The sequence below is a fragment of the Pygoscelis adeliae genome, unplaced genomic scaffold (genome assembly GCF_000699105.1).
Source record: "Pygoscelis adeliae isolate BGI_AS28 unplaced genomic scaffold, ASM69910v1 Scaffold106, whole genome shotgun sequence".
NCBI classification, from domain to species: Eukaryota; Metazoa; Chordata; class Aves; order Sphenisciformes; family Spheniscidae; genus Pygoscelis; species Pygoscelis adeliae.
Window position 1 is genome coordinate 4,638,126 of NW_008824939.1, and position 22,448 is coordinate 4,660,573.

Below are 22,448 nucleotides of genomic sequence, written 5' to 3' on the forward strand. Positions count from 1 at the left end.
GCTGGTAACAGTATAACACTCAGGAAGTTATTTTTGTGGAGGAAAAAAATAAAATAATGTGGAAAAAAATTAAAGTTTTATTTTGTTGTCTCTCAACACTTAAATCTCAATTATGCTTAATAGTTATGATTTTTTAGTTAATATTTTTCATGTGCATAATGAATGAGTTGATAGTTTTCCACAATTATTTTCTTCTAAATCCTACCCTCCCCTCAAAAGCTTTACAACTACAGCAAACAAATACAGTAGTGATGTTTCCCTTTGCAACACATTATAAATTCCAATTAGATCAAACCTTTAGTTACTTCTGAAATTACATTTATAATGAGGGTTCTGTATTGTTGGGAACCGCAGCAACTGAACAGCTACAAGCAAGCAGAGCAAAACATTTAAATAACTAATCAAGCTGGACAAATCAAGCCACAGACAAAGCTGTCCTCCTTTGAATAATTCATTATCTACAGAGAATAGAAAATACTAGCTATAAATAAAGGAATGTATTTGTAACCAAAACAAGGAGGAGTAATCTACTTTAATGAGGAATGGTGGGGAAGGCCAAAATACTGGAAGACTACCAGAAGCACTTGTTCACAACCTGAGGTAGCCAATTTAGGATTTATCTTAACTACAAGTAGCTAATACACACTCAAATTAAGACCTATGTACCACAGCAACAAAGCTTTTAATGAAATAAAAATAATGTATACATTTAAAAAAGAACTGGAATACAGGTCTGGATATTAAGATCAAACATCCAGCTAATCTTTATCGCTCACAATGCTGAACTGAATCCAGAATAAAGCCTGGTTTCAAGTTATTTTGCAAGATCAAAGTTCACCTCTGTAAAGTATCTCAATTAAAACTGTTATTCAGATAAGTTACCCCTCTTCATACATACATCAGACAGAAAAAAAAAAAAAAGACTGCAGTTCTAATAGTTGTATTTTCTGCAATCCTGTGTGCAAAAAGTAAAAAGGAAAAAATTCACACCAGAAAAACAAATAGGGGTGTGTGTGTGGGAAGCCTGCCTTGTTTTGAAAACTAAGTGTGGAAGACTTTCTGTCTTTTAATGTGCTACTTAGTGATGAAAGCACAGAATGATGACATGAATGTACCATTACAATTTGATCAGAAACTGACATTCTTGCTAGAAATTAATTTCGATGATTCTGAGATTTGCATTTTTTTCCTCCTAAAATCTATTGTAATACAACAGTTCTCTCTCAACATCAAATGATGGCACTGCTTCCCATACGAGTAAGTCTTTGTATTTCTACACTACCATCCACAAGAGGAACTCCCTATTATTATGAAACCTTCATTGTCACACCATTAAAAAAAACCAAAACAAAACCACCACAAAAAATCCCACAACCTGTTTGCAATATTAAGAGCTAAAGTGTAATTTTTATAGGATTACAGCATATAAGTAACCAGATGTTACTTTTAGAACAAAACGCTAAAAACTTATTAACGTATTTGGTATTACTGACAACTTCTGAAAATGGGTCAAGAAATCATATTTCATTATTCAATGTCATTAAGACTCATCTTTCAGAAAACACAGAAGAAACCCAGAGCACTGTGTACTGGAGCACTGGAGATCTGTGCAGGGACTTTTTAGAAAAAAAAAATAATCTACCTCTATTTTAGAATCCAAGTTTTAGAGTATTTTTTTAAAAATAGTTATCCCTACTCAGAAGCATGGCTTGAGGTTAAAACACTATGCAGAGACTGAAGATATGGGTTGAACTTTCAAACTTACATGCCTTGGAAAACTTTGCCTCCATATCTCATTTATCCAACTGCAAAATAACATTTTTCTACACCAAAAAGTTATTACACGTATAGTTAGTGTTCTGAGATCACTCGACTACTCACAGACACGTTTTTCTGTCAAGGAATTGCAATAATGCATCGTAACCTTCAGGCTACTGCAGCACATTTCCATTCCCACGCCTACATCAGAACTGCATCACTGCAACACAGCCCAAAGCATTTCTAGGAAAAGCCATGAAGAAAACCAACAGGCAGACAGACTCTCCTGGTTAAGAAAATAGTCTACATACAATTAAAAGGAAAATCCAGCTGGGAAAGGCAAGGGAAAAAAAACCATAGCAGCCTTTTTCAAAGAGGAAAACATGAAACCACACATACAGAACATTTATTTATGAGGTATTGGTCTTGGGAACCAACTAAATTCACTTGCTGGTCAGCCCAGTATAAAAGCAAACATCAGACAATGTCTCATAGTGACTGAGTGGATGAACAATTAGGCCCCAAAATAAAGCTTTAACATGTGAAAATAACGTTGAAAGCACATTCCAAACAACTCTCCCTCCGGCATGACACATACTCAAACACAGGTCTAGCCTGGGCTAGATATACACTCTTGCTTACAATGGGTATAATCTTATCAATGCAATCTGTGATGTACACAGGCAAAACTGTCAGAGGGACTCACCAACCCCAAAATAGGCAAATTGTGAGAGCTGCACCAGTGTAACTATATCAATGCTGGTCACTAATAGGAAAATCTTCTACTCCAGGCAAGTCTGCACTCCGCACATTAAAACCTAGTAAGAGTATGAATCCTTTTTTGGATTATGAAGTGGTACTAGGTAAGGAAGTACACAGTGACAACTGCAGCTTTTACAAATGCAGATGATAGCTACTGTCTGACCTTGGAGTAAATCCATATTTTTAAAGAAAACATAGCAAACTAGTTTCTAAAGTATTTTCAGAGATGCAGCCAAAGACTAGTCAAAGTTTATCTGTGCTGATGAAAACCTTACTACTTATTAAACAAAAGATAGCAAACTGTTTAAGCATTTTCAGCTCCAAAAGCTGTATGTATCCTCACAGCATGACTACATAGATAACGCAGAAGCAGCTGGTTTCATGACCAAAAATCCAAAGAAACTTTTATCAAGTCATGTCTCCTCCCCCTTTACTGTATCTTTTAGGAATGCATGCTTTTTCCTATCTAGCTATGTATTTTGCATTTTACTTCAAAAGCTTCTATATAAAATAAGGCATCAAAGTGGAATATAAAATTATGACTTGTTAGCATTAAAATTTTGAGGCAGTAATTAATCCATCCCGTATACTTACCTCTGATTCTTTATCACTTAAAGATCCCAAGCTTCCGAAACTGTGATTTGAACTTTCGTTATTTGTTGAGGCCTACCAAGACAAACAAAATACTCAATACTACAGATTTATAAAACAGCTAATCCACTACTATCACTCACAGTTATAACAAGTAGCAGTAATAAAATTTCATGCCTGCAAGGAAAAATTGATTAACTATAGAGCACTTGTGACTTGCAACAGGGATAAGAAGTTTGACAGGTGGGTATTTTGACAGGGCACAGTAAATTCTGTATTTCAATTGCTTTTAAGTAAAACCCTAGAACATTCAAAAACGTTTCAGTCTAATTTGGGAATAGCAAAACATTCAATGAAAAACCCTACCAAATGATTCCACAGAATGGGCTTAAAAAGCCAATACTGCTGAAAGTGCTGGAGACTAATAAAAATTTTCATTTTTCAAAGAAAAAGAGGGTTTAATTTTCTCCAAGACAGATACTAGGCTATTGCAAAGATTTTTTTTTTAATCCATTCAATGACAGAAAATTACAACCTATTGACAATATTATTCTACATTCTTAAAACAAACTATTTCCCCCAAAGTAAAAAATTAGACTAGTGAGAAAAAAAAAAAACAAAACCCACAACTGTGAAATAGTCTCAAGTTACAAAATTTATTTAGAAGTTTTCTAAGGCTGATTTATTCAGACATCTTTTGAATACAGAATGGCAATGAGGACATTTTATTGAAAGAGTCTGTTTCACATTCACATAACAAAAAATGCCAACATCAGTTGAGCTTCTTTTCATTAGAAGGGAAAAAAAAAAAATCTTATACCGCTGGACTATTCTCTTCCATATAGGAAGGCAGAAGAAATACTTTGAAGTGAAACAACAACTAGTTCCAAGGCAAACACTCAGCTTGCTTCAAAGCATTAAATTCCAGCACTGCATCAGTTTGCAGGACAATACTGATCTGTGACATCTTCTGAATAACTAGATCATCTCTGAATTAAAATTTCTCGAGAAATGTTAAATAAATCCACAAAATTTCCATTTGTGTTCCCCCCCCAGGCAGTCTCTAGTTTAGAAATGCCTATATGTAGGTTCTTCCTTGCAATCTCTCAGTATCTGGTCATCGGAGTCAGCTAAGACAATAACCTCAGTAAACTATATTCATATTTCCACCCTTGCTTACTGAAAAATCTTGAAGATGATGGGTTTTTTTTCCAACAATTCCAAAATTCTTCAGCAAAACAGTAGATAAGGGTAGGCTTTCAAAATATAGTCCCAATAAATAACAGTCCATCTCAATCTAATTACTAGAAGAATAATGACCTAGAATGTTTCCAAAAATAACCAGTAAGTGCAGCTGCAACCTCCATATTGTCTTGCTAGGTTAGAAAAATGAGAATTTGGTACGTGTGGATTCGGGTATGTATGCGAAGAGGAAGTTTTCCCTTTTTTGCCTTCAAAGTGAAAGCAGACCAATGGAGATTATATTTATATATCACATTTTCCCAGTTACCTCTGCAGATCAGATCAAAAAGGTTTAACCAGTTTTATTAATAAAAAATCAGGTAAGATTCTCTCAACATCCCCCACCAAGACTAAAGACTATAGTAAAAAAAAAAAAGTATATTCCAAACACAGCCCAGATCAGCTACTACACTTCATGTTATCTGCTTGGATACACTGAATGGACAGAAATAAAATAAATACAAACCAAACTGATATAATTGCCATTTTACTGATGGTGGGATAAATCACAGGACTAGATATTGATATTCCCCTCTACCTTCCTGCCTCCCAAAACCAAACAAAAAGTAAGTAGGAAAACGATGATATATTGCACTGCATTCTGCAGATCATTTGTGGAATATTTCTGGTCAAAGGTTAAGAAGAACAGTGTCTTAGATGAGGATCTGCATCAATCAGAAGACAGTGGTAGTAGTATCTTCTGCAAACAATTATCAAAGCATTTGGTAGTATTAAAAAAAGACCACCAAAAAACAACTTTATCCAGCTATCCATTTGGAAACCAAATGGTTGAGATACAATTATCTGTTCAAACAGATCTTGGAATGTGTCAGGGACAAGAAATTTATGTGTTACATGGTAGAGTGAAAAAGGAAATTAGCTGGTTGTTTTTTTTTTTTTTTCTGGCTAATTTGAATGAACAAACTGAGAACCTGAAAGTGGAATGTAATTTGGGCAAAAGTGAAATCAGCTGAACAACAGACAACAAAAAAAGACTTGAACAGATTTATGGAAATGGCAAGCAGCGACTCACAGGAAATCAAAGTTTAAATAAAAGGATAAACTTGATAATTACTTTTAAAGAAAGTGTATTATACACACAGCAGTAGACAGATGCTGAGGAGGAAAGACTGGCAATAAGGCAAGGGACCAACACAGCTGTATCAAAAACTAATAGAAGGGTTTATAAACACACTAAAAGTTAAATTAAGTTAAAAGAAGGTACATATCTAGTCATGAAAAAGGACAAACAGTCATTTGAATTATGAGCAATTACCCGAGCAATTATGAGCTAATAAATTAGGGGAGTAAGTAGTACTAGAAAACCCAAGGAAGAAAGAAACAAAGATAGGCCAGAATTACTGGGTTTGTCTCTATGTAATTTTAATCATAAGATATGGCAGCTATACATTTTTGCAGTCATAATTAGAAGGCAATTAAATAAAAAGAGAAAACAACAGTGCATCAACCACACTGTATCAATCCAACCTGATTCCTTCCCCTGACCATTTAACTCACTTCTTGGTTAAGATGGTAGTAACAGAAGTGATTTGTCACCTTTTTTACAGCTTTGTGACAGTTTCCTTCATGTCACTCAAAAACAAATTAAGAAGACATGATGCAAGAACTATAGTCTGTTAATAGTCATCAATACATCACATGTCTCCAGAAATCTCATCAACGTCTGCTACAGGGTAGTATTTTGTTCTGTAATCTAGAGTGGTAATTAAAATGTGGAATAGGAAGTGAAAAATACTAACAAAGTTTGTGTAAAATACTGAAAATATGAGGGCACTGCAAACACTTTGGAAACAGAATTCAAAAGTACTTTGGTTAGTGCCTAAAAAGTTAGTATTATATCTTTTTAACATCAGTGTATTAAGTATTACGCTTGGTGAAGAACATTGAAATGCACAAATACAAAATGGAGTATCTCTGGCTAGGCAATAATATTGCAGAAATCAGTCTTGGAAGTTGAAGCTAGTAACTTGAACAGAATTGGTAATAAAGGCAAATTTATTTTGCAGATGTATCAACTGAAGGGTAATATATGACATATGGAAGGTGATTAAGCCCTGCTATTCAACATTCATAAGGTTTTTCCTCATGTGTTGCATCCTGGCTTAGATACTAACAGACAGACTGCAGAAAATCTACAATGAAAGTAGGTAAAATTGATATAAATGTCTGGAAAAGTTGAAAGAATTTGGCTTTGTTAATCTTGATATATTAGTCTTCAAACAAGTTTAATCTTAAAAACAAAGGTCACACCAGACTCGCTGTGTCTATTTCAAGCCGAACTGTAAGTAGCTGGCCATCTGCAGAAGGGACAACTCCACTTACACACTGGGAAAAACTTCCATCTCTGATCACATGTGCACTAGAGCAAACCCACAAAAGAGCCTGTATAAGTTGATTCTTTGGTGTTTTCAAGAACAATTCAATGTCCATGTGTCATAGATAGGTTCAGGATAAACAATCCTGTCTCAAAGCAAAATAACAGACTAACAAGGATTTTCCCGAGAGCCTCTTCCAACCCAGTACTTTTGCAAGTAAATCACATGGGCAATATACAAGTGAGACAGTGTACAATAAATTAGTATTTCAAAGATGGTAGATCTGTATGACTGCTCTTAGAACTTACTTTAGCTCCAACACTGCAACTTCCAGTACTCCCAGTGCTGCCACTTACTACTCCTGTAAATCTTGCCTCTAACAATTCTTGTCTTCTTGGGTCCAGGCTATGAAGCTCATCCATTGCTCCTGAAAAAGATAAATAAATTCATTATGTTCCCTAATATTTGCAGTGGAATATTTTACAAACAAGCCAAACATACCACTGGCCTATGCAAAGAAAGGATTTATACCCTCAACTTGACAACGATTCACCGTTACCTAATAACGAACGCACTCAATGAATTCCAGAAATTTTAGGGAAAGTTCTGTGTATCAGAACAGCCTTGCCAATTCTGGTGAAAACTAGAACCTGTTAGAGGCGTGTAAGAGACATGGAGTCTGCAGCGTGCTATACGCCAACCAGGCAATTATTTATAGATTAAAAACTAGCTGACAGGAGCGAAATACTTTCCAGCATAAAACCTCCCAATTCTGCAATGCCCTTGTTTTCCATATTATTTAAATTGTTTAGGCTATCAAAGTATCAACGTCCAAGACAAACAAGTAGGAATCATAGGAAAAAAAGGAAAATCAGAAGGTAGATCATAGTCCCCAACACGTGCAAGGGAATGCAGGGTTATATGGAGGTTCAAAGGGCAGAGAAGCAAGGAGCAGGATCAGTAATACGAAAGGATACGAGTAACAGAGACCCTTGCACAGGTGGTGCCTCCGACAGAGTCCTGCTAAACGGAGTAAAGCAGTGCTGCTGGCATCGGCAGGGAAGTAAGGTGGAAGGAAATGGAGGAACAAAAGGAGTTACTGATGATCTCAGCCTACATGAGTAGGCTGTAACATGATGTGCAGCTTTCTAATTTGTATATAAATCACTTACGGCTGTTTAATGAGTCTGAAAGATGATCTAGACAAATAGTCTTCCGTATTTACACAAACTGCTTTCTTTGTTTTTATCTTTTCAACTACTTGAACATTCAGTTTATCTTCAATTGGAAACATTTCAGTTACTTTATTTTAAATAAGATATTTAATGCAAAAGCCTTCATGCTCTATTTTAATAGCATATCCCTCAAGTACCATATAAAGTGATATAGCCTCATTTTTTTCAACTAAGACACAACTTTTCAAGTTTGTGCTTTTCAGTCCCACAGGACAACACAGCAGTTCAGAAAGGACTGCAAGTAATAACTGTGTATTCAAATGGTACTATGAAAAAAAGCTTTTGGAATTCCCTTTTCATGAAAACTACAGTTTGCAAAGTTTAAGTGCTCCTATTAACTTCTACCCATCAGCTAAGCATCCTGACAATCAAGGCATCAGCATAGCTTTCCTCACCTAAGACACGAAACGCTTTCTTACATGACTCTTGGGTATCTCACAAACATTTAACATTCCGGAACTACACGGAAAGTTCCGTGCACATTTTGGCCACTCCTGGCCATGCAGCTAACCCTCCTGGTAAGGAAAGCACTGGCTCTGCTATTTGACTAATTCAAGTTGCCCTTGTTCCTGCAGGAAGGCAGATGGTGGCGAATGTGGTGTCAGTGCTCCTTTACCACAGAGCCCAGTACCTAGACCTCCTCTGATGGAAGAAAACCATACCAAGAGAAAAAAAGGTCGGGAAGGAGATATTAATGAAATGTGTTGTTGGCAGAGCCTTCTTTTGAAAAAAATCAAACCTCAAGTGGCAGGTTGAAGATACCACATTTTGTTTCTGGAGGTGGGGGATTTTACCCAAACACAGCCACATACGGAGCTGGAGGTCTCTTTTCCAGCAATGCAGGGGAATTACCCAGTTTGAAACTGCAGCTGGCTTATTATCAGCAGTTGTAATGCTGCTTCTGAACTTGCCTAGTAAAAATTCCTCCAATTTCTATATATTTTAGATTGTAAGCTCTCCGGGGTAAAGACTGTTTTACTACGTGTATGCACAGTGCAGAACAATCAGGAATCCTCTTTAAACTCTTGCTTCCTAAAACGTGCTTGTGTACTGCTTCCAAGAATTTAAAAAACAAATTGTACACTTCTCATATGCACAAAATATATTTCTTACATTTACACATTGTGCAATAAGACTTTTTTTTTTTTAAAGTAGATGTGTACAGCATACCTTTCCTAGTATATATGTAATCTATACCTTAATGGGAAAGTATTGCTCTGAAAGAGCATAAGAAACTAATCACACTGGATTTGTCAGGTGAGTTTAAATGATTATTGTTTTGCTTTATAACAGTAAAAGTGTTTAAGTGTATGCCACTCTGAAATAGCCAATTTTAGTTTACCAAAGTAACTTATTTAATGAAGCAGGACTAGCAATATTTTGAGTTACTAGCCTACTCGATAGTCACTGCCCACAAAAGTTCAGAGCTTATTTAAAATTACTGACATAATTCTAGCAATTACAAACCATGCATATATTACAGAAACAGATACTACCATATCCTATATTATTTTATGAAATATGGGAAAGCAATAATCACTGTGGATAGCTAAGGCTCATTCGAAGTGCTGCAGAGTAAAATTGCTACTGCAGGTCTCATGTACTGTATCTAGATACTAATGCACTAAATAGATCAGCACCCCTGGGTTACCTTACAAGTCAGAATGGTAATTGAGCAGGTAGAGGGGTAGTCCACAGCACAGATGAAATACAATCCTTTTTTTTTTTTCTGCTCAGATTTTAAAGCCTACACACACTAATGAATGCACTGTATTCCCTTCGTTATTTCTGCTGGAGTGGTTTTTTGTTGTTGTATTTGGGGTTTTTGTTTTGTTTTGGTTTTTGTTATTATTGTTAAGTATCCAGAACCAAAAAGCAACACACAATTAACATGTACACTCCACCATCCTTATGATCTGAAGGACAAGACAGAAAGGCTAGATTCAAATCTTCTTTCAACATAGAGCAAATCCTAGGAAGATCTATTAAACTGTTTTCCTCATTCATGCTGTAATTTAAAATACACCATTCACTCCCAGACACACAGCTGTTTTTTCAAGAACACGCAGTTCTGTACAATCCTTCAGTTCTCAGCACAAGTTACCTACTTTTAAAGGTACCGTAAGCTTTAAGGCACTTCATGTAAGGGACAAAAAAAATGATTTTTTTTAAACACCAGACTCTATAAATTCTCCTGCTCACCTAACACCTTGCTGCCCACAAGACTGACATAACTTAGTTTTGAAAATATACCCAGACTTCTTACTTGAACTAACTTCATTCCTACCCCTGAGAGCCAACTCACTAACTCGAAGGCCATGCAATCACGTTACACAAGTACTTACAGCATAGTTACAACGATGCTAAATGAAAGACTGACATTGCTACCACCCACTGCCGTTCAAACTCCTACTATCTTCCAAAGAGAACACCTGGAAGATTACCCAAAACTCACAGAAGAGCCCCAAAAAACTACTTTTCTTTATTTCTTGTAACCGCTACAGATTTTTGAATGCTTCTTCTAGTAATTTTTTTAAAAAGTTACCAACACTACCTAGCTGTTGTATTTTTTGGGAGTCATGGTATCTTCCATATTAATTTATCTTTCAGAACCATATACAGCCTCTCCTCTAAAAACTAATATAAAATATACAGATTTCTTGTCCTGAAAAGGACGCTTTTTGCAAGAATTCTTTTGAAAAGAACTCCAAACTCCTCTGAGAATTTGTTAAGCAATGGGTTATGTCAAAAGTCAAAGTTATAAATTCAGAGAAGCAATTTTTCACGGCATTTGGTATAATCAATTATACCATATTCTACCTTAGCAAAACAGAGATGTAAGGAATCAGGATTCTCCACATTAGTTTGAATTTTTCAGAACTGGTGACCAGAAAATAATAAAGTCCAACCACACCTGTACCCCAAGGCCCCACACCTCCAAATATACAAATGCTTGCAAAAGATCCAGTTATTTAACCAAATATTTGCTCATACCTCCGTAAAATTGACATTTTAGGAGAAAAGGTTTAGCAGAGAGTTGCAACTGCAAGTCTTCACCTCCTAAAACTGGATCCTTTGAGATACACACGTACTACAATCTCTATCTCGAACACTGCTAGACTACAGAGCAGCGTTGCAGTCCCAAACACAAAGACTTGACAGATCAGACATGTTTTTCTTTTCCACTAAATATGGAATCAAGCTCCAAGACTCAATCTTTATCTTCGACTCTCTTATTACCCTGAATGGACTCTTGTTATCTGGCAATCAATTACAGCTTCGAGATGAAGAAAGATCAACAGCTTCACACATTGTCAGCTTTCTACAATGAAGATAAAGTTCATTATGCAGAAGCCAGATTCTTCTTAGAACAACCCTCCAGATTAGATTGAGGCCCCCTTCTCCTGAATTCAAGGCCAGCACAAACCACCTTTCACTTAAGTGAAAGGCATACTGGTTTAGTCTGGTTTCTTTAACAGACTTATATGCGTATAGCTTTTAATGCCAAAGCAAAATACTTCAACACAGAGACCTATCTATTGAAGAGAAGACGACAGTTCAACAATAGCCCAAATGTAAATCGAATTTCCTAATGTGCTCTTAGTAGGCACTCAAATTTTATGGTAACACACATGCTACGAGAATCATGTCCAACATTTTTAGGAACACACATTAGCAATGTTATCACATTAACATTGATAATATTACCACCACATAGTCTTTTCACTGACAGTAGCATCCTTTATATCAGTAAAGCTAACTAATATCCAGCTAAAAGGGTGAGGGGTGGGAAAAGAAAGGAAAAAAAAAAAAGGTACACATTTCAAATGGTAAGAAAAGCAGCTTAGAAAGCAGGCCTCCCCCCCCCTTTTTTTTTTAAAATCAAAATTCCTGTAAAGGTATCAAACAATCTTTGAAGTTATGAACACCAGACTTTAAGCATGCTAACCATTCCAAGTATAGAACCCACTGTTTAACAGCATTGCAATGCAATCCCTAAAGTCTTTAATTAACTGTTTATTTCAATTTGGAACATCCTAAATATGCATTTATCCCATTATGTTGATGCTCTAATAATTTAACTTCGTAACAACTGAGTATGACAGCTCTTGTCATTCTAGAATACACGTGTACCAGCAGATAAAAGGAAAGCTTTAAAATATCAAATGCAAAAGACTACAGAAAATTAGTAAAAATACAGTTTAAATCCTTAAGCAGTCTCCTAAAGAAAACAAAAAGCCCATACAACTACTTTTCTTCTTTCACCAACATGCAGATAGATCTTGTCTCTGCATCCATGTATATTTCCTTTTAAGCGAGCTACTCTCTTGTCTCATTTGGAAAAAAAACAACCAAACAACAAAACCAAACCAACCAAACCATGCACTCAACTTCATTCTTCTCTCTTACCTTTCTTAAACTCTGGACTTTCCTTATTGCAGAACCAACCAGAAAGGACTTTTTCATTCACCAGGAAAATAAGGTAAAGAAGCTAATACTTCTGCCTCCAAGAAAACAAACTACTTGGTAGCAAGTAGTTTTGTGGTTAGGTAAACACTAGCAAGTTATTGTCATGTTGATCAAGGTCTGTTCCTATTAACAGTAAAACTTTCTATTTATTACAGGTTATACCTCATATATGCTTCAGTACCTTATAAAGCCAGTGGGGGATAAAGCAACCCAGAACAAGTTGTCAGTGAAGGAACACACAGAGCTCTAAAATACAAGTCTAATCAAGTGAAAAAGCAAGGCAAACCAAAATACAGTAAGACATGAAACTGTACGGAGTGAATGCAAATTTCTTGATTTTTAAATTGCAAAAAATGACACCTGTTCCATTTAAAATAGAACATTTGGGCTGTGAGATTAAGAAATGAATCAAAAAAACCCCACAAGGTTGACCTGTGTTGCTAAACCATGTCTTCAATAGCCTTTCTTCCAAAGCATGTTTTGGGGAATCACAGAAAACAGAATTGGAAACAGCCTTGAAAACTACTAATGTGCTAAGAAAACAAGTTGAGATGCTAGTATGATGGCATAAAGCCAAGCAGCAGTAATTTGAGAAGAATTCAATTCTAAGATAACGGCAAAAACACAGCCTGCCCGTAGCAGAAGGCTTTGAAGTGCATCACCATCCAACATGAATCACAATCCTGAGGCCACAGTCATTCAGCACTGTGGCCTCAGTAGTCAAGAAGGTCCCACTCAACCTAAATCAGCAGTCAGTAGGGCAGACAGCAAGATACAATCTCTGAGATTTAAAATAAATAAACAAAATCCCAGAACTATATTTACCTCCTAACAATAGCTACATAACCAAAACCTACAGGACACCATTTACCAAGACCCCAGCGTTCCAGCTCTTCCAAAATACTTAACAGAGTAACAACGTACAGGTTACCTATGACAAAGTTTAACCTGAAAATTTAGAAATGCTTATAATCAATGGCTTTCCAATCAAGAGGACTAACTTCTTTTACAGAGGACTATATAGCTACTATAACCTTCAAACAACAGATGACATGAAAAAGTACAGGGTACTACATTAGAGTTTAAAACCTTCTCTGTAGCTGAAGTCAAACAGCAGTAGATGCAATAGAAAAGGGGAAAAATACATCCTGGTGTTCAAGTGAAACCAGCTGTTTGAAAAGATCTTAAGCGATAAGAAATTCCTAATGAGAGACACACATATATAACCCCAAGGTCAGGAAAGAACAGAATCCATGTAATTAATCGAGTCTTTTTAAATGTACAGTGAAAATGCAATATTTCTCAGTCCCTGGGCCGGTAACACTGAAGCACACAACACAGAAAAAGAAGTAGAAAAATAGTATTTCTCACTAAAGTTATCTTCCCTATTTATGCACTGCTGTCTGCTAACAAACACACCCCTTATCACTGCTAAGGTGCCTAGGTGAACTTGAAATGCTTTTCTTAATAATCTAAAGAGAACTTTTATTCCACAAACCGATCCTTTTAAAATCAGAAAGACTGTGTCCAAAAGGATGGGCAAAGGGATGCAGGCAAGTGAAAGGTGACTACTGCTTATGGGAGGCTGGGGGGTGAAAGAAAGGTGGGAAAAAGCTGGACAATTAGCAGGCAGACAGATCAGGCTTTAGTCTACACAAAGCCTGTGGGAAGGAAATAATATAACTGGCAAATTTTGGCCTAAAAAAGCACAACTACGGTAAATTTAACAAATTGTAAGAAAAAAAATCTTCCCTATAAACATCAGAAGACTGCACTTTTTGACAAACATGATTTGAAAAACCACTTCCAAAGTACTTTTATAAAATTTGTGTCTGCTGATTACAGTTGTACGATTGTTGGATGCAAACTTATTAAAATACAAAGTAGAGAAAATATGGTTTTTCTGATCGGGAGGAAAAAAACCCCAAACACAACAACTTCTGGCCGATTTCCCATGAACTAAGAGCTGATGAGGAAGAGCATTTTGGTTAGGTCGTTGGGTTACCTGGACTCTACTGTTCAACATTAATTGTTGTAGTGCTGAAAAAACAGGAAAATATTCCCTTTGTCCCTCCCCTCCACAAGATGCAGCCTACTTCTTTTTGGAAGTCTTTTTTGAAGGTTTTTTCAAATGACCATAGCTCACTTTTTTTAAATGCTGTTTGAAGGTTATTTCACTTTTCCCAACAGTTCAACAGTCCAGAAATTTGATCTAAAACAAAGAAAACTTTGGCTGCTGCATAGATACGTAGTTTTCTACAAATCATTCTACAACAGAAATCAATTCTTTAATGTTAAAAAAAAATTAAATGATCTTTAGACTTCATCTCTATGCTGCCGGTTTTTGGATTTCAATTGTCTGGCTAATAACCTCAAAAGGAAAAGTGAATTACAGAGAAATATGTTCCTGAGGGAACCTCTGCTAACACCTTGAAGAAAGACTTATGAATAAACCACTTGGGCCAACTCCAGATCAGCTAGGAGACACTTGTGTGTAACAATTTAAGAATGTTTAATTCTCTCCGCCTTTCAGCTAGGCGCCCTATTCTAAGGATCCCTTGGCCATTATGTGTCTCATCAGATGGCTGTAGGCAGCAGAGGCAGAGATAAATTTACAAGTTGCTTACCAGTGCCTTTATTTGGCCACAAACCAACAATATATACTCATACGTGGGGGTATATGCCACAAGGATGGGAACTCAGAATGGCTCTTTCAGAGCTGAGGGAGTGATTCATACAACAGAGAGAACAATAGCTCCCCAAGGGTCTATTCTATTGTAATTGGGGCTGAACCAGGCACGCAACTATGTCCAAGGCAAGCCAGTGATGCCTCCTTTCTGACGAGTCCCTCTACCAATTCTACCCCTTGGAAGTACAACTGAATTGCCTGAAAGCCACACATGGCTCAAGAGTGATGCACTGACTGGCCTCCTGAAGCAACCAACAGCTCTTATTTCTGACTGACAGCATTTTCCGAAGATATTGCGTAAAAGTAATTGCACTTTCCTTCAATGTCACAGACAACAAACCTATTGCACAGGTGTAAGCACAACCTGTTTGAGGTGCAGCACAGTACCTATGAAAGATAAGCACTAACGTAGGCAATAGAAAAGACTTGAAAAGAAAGAAGAAACCCAACCGATCGAGCACCTTCAAAAATTACATCCCAAACCTGCAAAGTGATAACATTCACATCTATGGCAGCTTTCAAGACTGAAGTCTGTCTAACAATTAATGGTGCTGATGGGTCTGAAAGCTACTGAAGCTTTTTTGCAATATTCACTGAAACAATGTGTTTCATTCCATGGCATGCTGTGTCTCATCCCAATCCTGTTCATTATTCAGAAAACAAGAGCCAACATTTAGTTTTATTTGGCATGTGAATACTTCTAACAGGTGGGGCTTTAGCCAGACTTTTCTTTATGATAGCTTCTCCTGAAGGAATTATTCACAAATCAGATTTTTCCCATCTTGCCCCAGAAATTACTACGCCATTATTTTTGCAGTGTCTTTTCCCATATTAATGATCGGAGTTGGCAAGTAGAGAATAATTAATAAAGAGAAGACAAGATACAGCATAGAACATTCAACACTACATCTACCTATCCATTTCCCAAACTTCTAATATAACTCCATGTGCACCATGTACAGGAAGCGTTAGCATAGCAAATACTGCTATGAGCAACAGAACCACGACAAGGTCCTTCCTGAGTCTGTTGAATAATGTTTAGTGCGATGAATGAAGGGAAAAAGGACAACTGAAAGAACATACATTATATTACTAGTATCCTGAAAGCTTTTTATCTTGGAATTGCTACCCCTCATCAGCAGTAAGGAGCCTACATTTTGAAGATTGGTATCACTGTATTTTGTCCTCTGCTCCCGCACACCTTAACTAGACAAAAACTGAATTCAACAGATCAGATCAGTTCATGGGCATAGTAACAGAAACACCTGCTGTGCCCAAACAGCAGAACAGTCCACCTAGAGGAAGAACTGACCACATGCAAAATACCTCTCCATGTCCAGTAATCCCTTCTAGGCTCTTAAAAACAATATTGAGTTAGGTAAGATCTGAGTGTACTTCCTACTTCAGAATCCCAAACTGCAAGATCTTTCCCCATCATGAGAGCCCTCCTATATCAATCAAACAGAAAAGCCACTACAAAAAATACTCCACAGAAAAGTAGCATCAGCGAATAATATCCCTTCTGGAAATGTCCTACTTAAAAAGACCTATTCTGAACTCGTAAAACTAAGAGCTTAAATAATAAAATATTTGCCAAAACCAGATTTCCTGAGTTGTTGACTACAATACCGTATGCAGAACGAGCCTGACAAAGAAGTCAACACTCTGAACATATACAAACTAGATGGGTGATATCCTGAATAAGTTTGTTACAAGGAATGGTTTCCATTCCTTTGAAACTTGTCGCTATGTAATCCCAAGTGTCATATTTTCCTGCTTTTTTAAAAACCTGGATTATTCACTTGCAATTGTACTCTAGATTATTCTGAACTGCCAAGAGCGATCAAAGAGCAGGTTCTGATTTGGCAGAAGGATTTTGGTGGCTTTTCAACACCATCAACTTCTACCATTTAACAGCCAACTGGCAGAGCCAGAGTGTTTCAAAGAAACAAGTAGGTTTGTTAACATAGTCTTCACTGACCATTTTGCACTCTTCACAGCTAAAGACAGTGATACCCGAGAGCAGGTTTATTGACTAGTTGACTCTCACTGTCTAAGGTACTGCTCTAAGCATTTAGTCCATTTAGAACAAATGTATAGATACTGAAAAACAAATGCATCTTCAATAAAACTCTTTTTTAATGACAGCATCTGATTTGAACATCTGCTACAGTGACAGAATAATCAGAGATACAAAGCACTCATTTAAAGTGCTTTTAATAAAGTTTTCTTCAAGACAACTGTCAGTTTTGGCAGCAACTGGGTAGCCAACTAATACATCCTCCTGATGTTTCTTGTCATCTCTGACCCCTATAGTCTGTCCTGCATAAATGTGATACTAACCTCTCTAAAGTCTCCTGTAAAGCCTTAAACAATCACATCTAGGTTTCATGCAGCTTGCTCCTGGAAAGGGAAGATTCATTACATAGCTGTAAGGTCAAAAGCAGTAACTTTTCTTTCTTCAGAGTCAAGAACAACATTCTGGTTAAGGAAAAACTACACTAAATTGTTTTATGTTTGTATTCTACCAAGTTAGAAGAAAGATTAGAAGAAAATATGATGGCACCTCTTTGGGTTGCTTTAATCTACTAGAGATCCTTGGTCAATCAAAAGTAAAAAAGTCCTTGTTAGTGTCCCATAGGGCAGTATCAGTGTTGCTGTATTGCACAGTACTACTACTATGATTGATAAACAAATATACAACACACAGACAAGTTTATGCTTACAGTCCCCCTATAGGGTAAGACAAGCCTATTTGTATTTTACAGAAAGCACCTAACATCTTGGCCAAAGTTACACGACACATCTGTGGCAGGAACACTAAAAGACTGTCTTCCTAGGTATCAAACATCTGCCTTGAACACAACATCATGTCAAGAGAGATATAAACTAATGCAGCCTGGGCCGCACACATGCAGGTAACGTGCTGCCTGCCTATCTCTACCAGCTCCCTTTTCATCTCTATGTAGAGGAATCTGCAGCAATTACTGTTGCTTCCAGACTGCTCTGTAAAAGGTATCCAAACAGAGAGAAGCAGAATTTGCCCATTTCATGGGCATTTCATTTGCTGCAAAACCAGACGCTCCCTGTCCCCCTGGGGAAGAGGCAATGAGAAGCACACTGCAAGTTCATGGGTCGCTTGTTGGCGATGCAGACTAACAGGTCACAAGATAACACCAGTTTTGTGATACTCTCAAAAAGTGTATCGCACTGAACAAAAGCTCACTACTTTCCACCCCTCTATTTCTATGCTGAAAAGGACTAAAAGCCTGGAGCAGTCCTGAAGAAGGAACATCTATCTACCTAGAGAAATGCCAGAAAGTACAGCAAATTTAATCTGCTGCGTTCACTTATGAGGAAACAAACCAGGAGCTCTAAACTCTCAAGTCCACGAAATGGCTGTTCTGCAAGAATTTAAAATGGCACAGGCTTTTTGCACATATCAAAAATAAACACTAGTTTCTGCTATCTAAGGAAGGAGTGAAAAGGAAGTTAAAAGCACAGGTCACCTACCGAGCAGGAAGAGAGCGAGAAATGCCCCTTCCCACAGGGTTTTTGGTTCTCACCCGCACTCCTCAGAAAGAGTAAACCATGAAGGAACAAATATAAATTGTGCACCTTTTCCCCAAATAAATTTGTCTGGTAGTTACCTATAGGGTAGAAAGGCAGTCCAAAACCCCCCAACAATTTCACAGAATAAATTTAGAGTTATAATACCAGTCATTTGGTATTTGAAAGCTGTATTTGTGTCAATAGGGGTGTGTTTCAGTTGTTAATTCCCTGAACTTCCTAATCTCCTTACTTCTGTAGGTCCTACTGCCATTTCTGCCCTCATGAACTTCAAAATCTCCCCAGCGCAGACAGCCCACTGACCCTCAAGGCCGAGGCAAGCGCTCTGCTCCCTGGAGCACACAGGACATAAACTGCCAATCACAGTACATAACTCTTAACCTGTATTGTTCTCGCCATTACATAGTGAGGAACATGCTACAAGTAAGAAATTAAACAGAAAATCCTAAGTCTTTCCAAATATATTAATCTATTTCACTCATAACATTGTGATCGACTAGAACTTCAACATCCACATAATTATATAAGAGGCCACAGTTTAACATCAAACACGCAAAAAAGCTTATTACACCTCTAAGATTAAACTGGGACACTAAATTCACCTCTAACTGCAACCACAAGACTCACGAACTATTTTGGCTTTTGAACTACACCATTTTAAGAAAAAAAGGTACTAACCTCAAATAACACTGTCAATTTCCTCCTTTCAAAATACCTGTATGGAGCACACAGCATAGAAAACACAAACTCGGAGCAAAAGAATTTACGTTAAGAGATTTAGACTGCAGAATCACAAGCTTCGTGAGAAACCACCACACCACTAGGCAGCTCATGCAACAGGGACCCTGCCCCCCGTGCTGAGTAGGACAGTGCTACCTGCGAGATGGCTCACTATTTTTCTCTTGTAGGCACCCGGTCTAGAGGCTAGGTGGTGCTCAAAGAATCAGGCAACTAGATACTGTTCCTTAGGTTTTTGTGGGTTTTGGTTTTGTTGGTTTTTTGTTCTTTTTTTTTAATTTACAACTAAACCAGCAGCCTCTGAACTGACAAGACAATCCAAGCTTCGCTGAATAGGAAAAGAAACTCATTTCCTCAAAGCGCCTTGTAGGGAGGAGCCTCTCAGAATACGGGTCTAAATAGATAAATTACACACGCACAAAGCTGACATGTTGACGACTACACCTACATTTTCCTAGGACCTTGCAGCATTGCTCCCATTCCACAGATAGAGAAAAAAATGAGACTTGTATGAAATCACACGTGAATCAGTGAAAAATCAAGGTCAAGGCTCAGGGGAAAAATATTTTAAACTTTGTACTCATCCTTCTTACAGCCCAGCTACAAAGCCTGATGATACCAACAGCATACATTAAATTCAGTTGCAACTTTGTGTACTGAACATTTTTAAAAATTCAGCACCCACCCAGTTCACAGACAAAGAAACATCCTATGTAATCAACTGTCAAAAATTCGGTTTCAGTGTTGCTCAGCATTATCATTAAAGAAATCTGCATTACAGACGTTTCTCCTATCCAGCACTCATTGCCTAATTTTAAACCAGCTTTCTTTTCTGCTATACTATCACTTTCATTCAAGTTTTAGAAGAAAGAAAGAATGGATTCTCATTCCTTTCAACACAGTCCCTTCCTGAGAACTGCCCATCTTGCATGCTGAGTGAAGAACAGACTTCATGGAACAAAGTCTGTGATCACGTGAATAAAATTTTGTAACACAAATGCAGTTAAAGCCCTAAAGGCAACCAGAAATTAGGAAAGGGCAGAGTTGTAAGTCTTTGATATTGCAAATCAGAAAAAAAAAAAAATTCAGGTATATATTCAAAACATAGTTCAAGACACCAGTAAAAATACTTATGTGCAATTAACATCATCCACCATGTAGAAGCACCTGAACACTCAGCTGCATAGTACTTGTGGCCCTACAAAACTAACCACATTTCTTCTTAAAGGATAAGGACGCTACACTGGCTTCTGTGGACCAGTGCGGCCGTAATTTAAGCCAAAACAAGTGTGATCCAAGTTCTCTTCCCCAACTGACAGGAGATAAAGCAGGACTTCTCCTTAAAATAGCTCACACCAGAGGCAGGGGAGGACCATGAAATTTCTTGGATGGCTGAAGTGAGCTTCCCAGACGCTACTTCCTACAGCCAATTGACAGAATAGCCAGTGCTACTGGAAGGTAGCATCACACCTTACCAATGGTTGACAAATGGGGATGCATTTCACCTGGAGTACATTTAACATGACTGCTTCCACACTCCTGATTTTGGGGGTAACTAAACACTGAGCTAACGACACGGGAGATGTTTTTAAAATGGAATAAATCTATCAGTAAATCTATGATGGACTTAGAGAGGATCCAGAACTGAGCCAGGCTTACCTCCATCAGTTAGAAAAGGCAGACAGTCCAAATGAGACCACTGCCTGTACAGTCAGAAAAGGCTAAAGTCCTGACAAGTCTCCAGATGCACAGGGGTACCTGCCACATGCACCACGCTCCCTCCCCTAGCCCGCTGCTTTAGTGGGCTATCTCAGTGACGAAAAGACAACTGAAATTTAAGAACTAGTAAAAGCAACTGAATAAAAACACATTAGGAAGGAGAAAGTTTCACCAACAGCAGTTCCCAGGGAGAAAAAAAAAAAAGGTCGAGTGGGAGGCTGCCCTCCTCGTCCTGCCCGTGGCCCAGCGGGCGCCACCACCGCCGGCAGGGCCGATGCACACTAGGCAGGGCTGATGCACACTACGTGCCCCCAGAGGTGGCAGCTGCGGCTGTTGCAGATACTGCACTGCCACAGTTAACATGCACACATGATAAAGTCTACACACAGGAAAACTTCTAAATGTAAGATGGCAAATACAAACACAAATGACTGACTACACCACGCAGGTTTTGGTATAACTGTTAGAAAAAAAATCAGTTCAGTCCCTAATGAAACCCTTTTACATCCCTAACAGCTAGTCACACCACCTATTTTGGTAATTACCTGAATCGCTAATTCACTATTTTAATTTACTGCTTTCACATAACAAAATACTGTTCTGCGAGTACTACATGCTAACATGATTATTTACCAAATGAGAGAACTCGTACAAAAATGTCTTATTTGGCCAGAAATAAACTCTTCCACTGGGTATCTTTGGATCATTCACACAACAAACCCAATAGATTCAATGACTCAGTGGATGTAACAAAAAGCAACTGTAACAACCTGTCTTGACTTAAACCTAAAAAACATGAGGAATTTCCATTATTAAAGACTGAAAAAATACTAACAAAATCTGTTCTTTCCCCAGAATCCCTCATTTGGACCTTTATCCACAACAATCTTAAAACTGGATTTCACCTTTTCTCAACTGGTAACTGGTGGTCAAGCAGAATTTTAACACCCAAGATAAACTAACATTCCTCTCCAGTCTTTCTAGACACAGGCACCTGCGACTCCTAACTGCACAAAGCACTCACCATTGCTGCCGGCTCTACAGCGGGAGAGCTCCCATGCGGCGACATGCCACGGGACACAAGAGGAGACACTCCCGGCTACATCCTTGCAAAACCACATCACTGAGCGCACCTCCAGCTGAGCACGGGCAGTTGACACTTGAACATCTGGAAGGTTCCTGCTTGTACTGCATCGACCAGCTCCCTTTATCAAAGACTACCCTCCCTCCAGCAAAATCAACACATGCACAAATGAAAGCTGAGCAGGGGGACCACGATTTGAGGAGGAAAATGACAGTTTAGAGAAGCACAGGGGAAGCAGAGGAGCAGGACGAGAC

The 22,448-nt window shown here is 37.8% G+C and overlaps 1 protein-coding gene across 1 annotated transcript in view; it reads right to left on the minus strand.

Annotated features, from left to right (window-relative positions):
* TLK1 (tousled-like kinase 1) overlaps positions 1-7,112 on the minus strand; it is a 44,282-nt gene extending 37,170 nt beyond the window's left edge. The window contains exons 1-2 of the mRNA XM_009325432.1: positions 6,998-7,112; positions 3,115-3,186 (exon numbers count right to left, since the gene is read on the minus strand). Coding sequence (XP_009323707.1) covers positions 3,115-3,186; positions 6,998-7,111 — 186 coding nt within the window. The 5' untranslated portion in view covers position 7,112. The remainder of the gene's footprint in view (positions 1-3,114; positions 3,187-6,997) is intronic.
* Between the last annotated feature and the right edge of the window lie 15,336 nt (positions 7,113-22,448).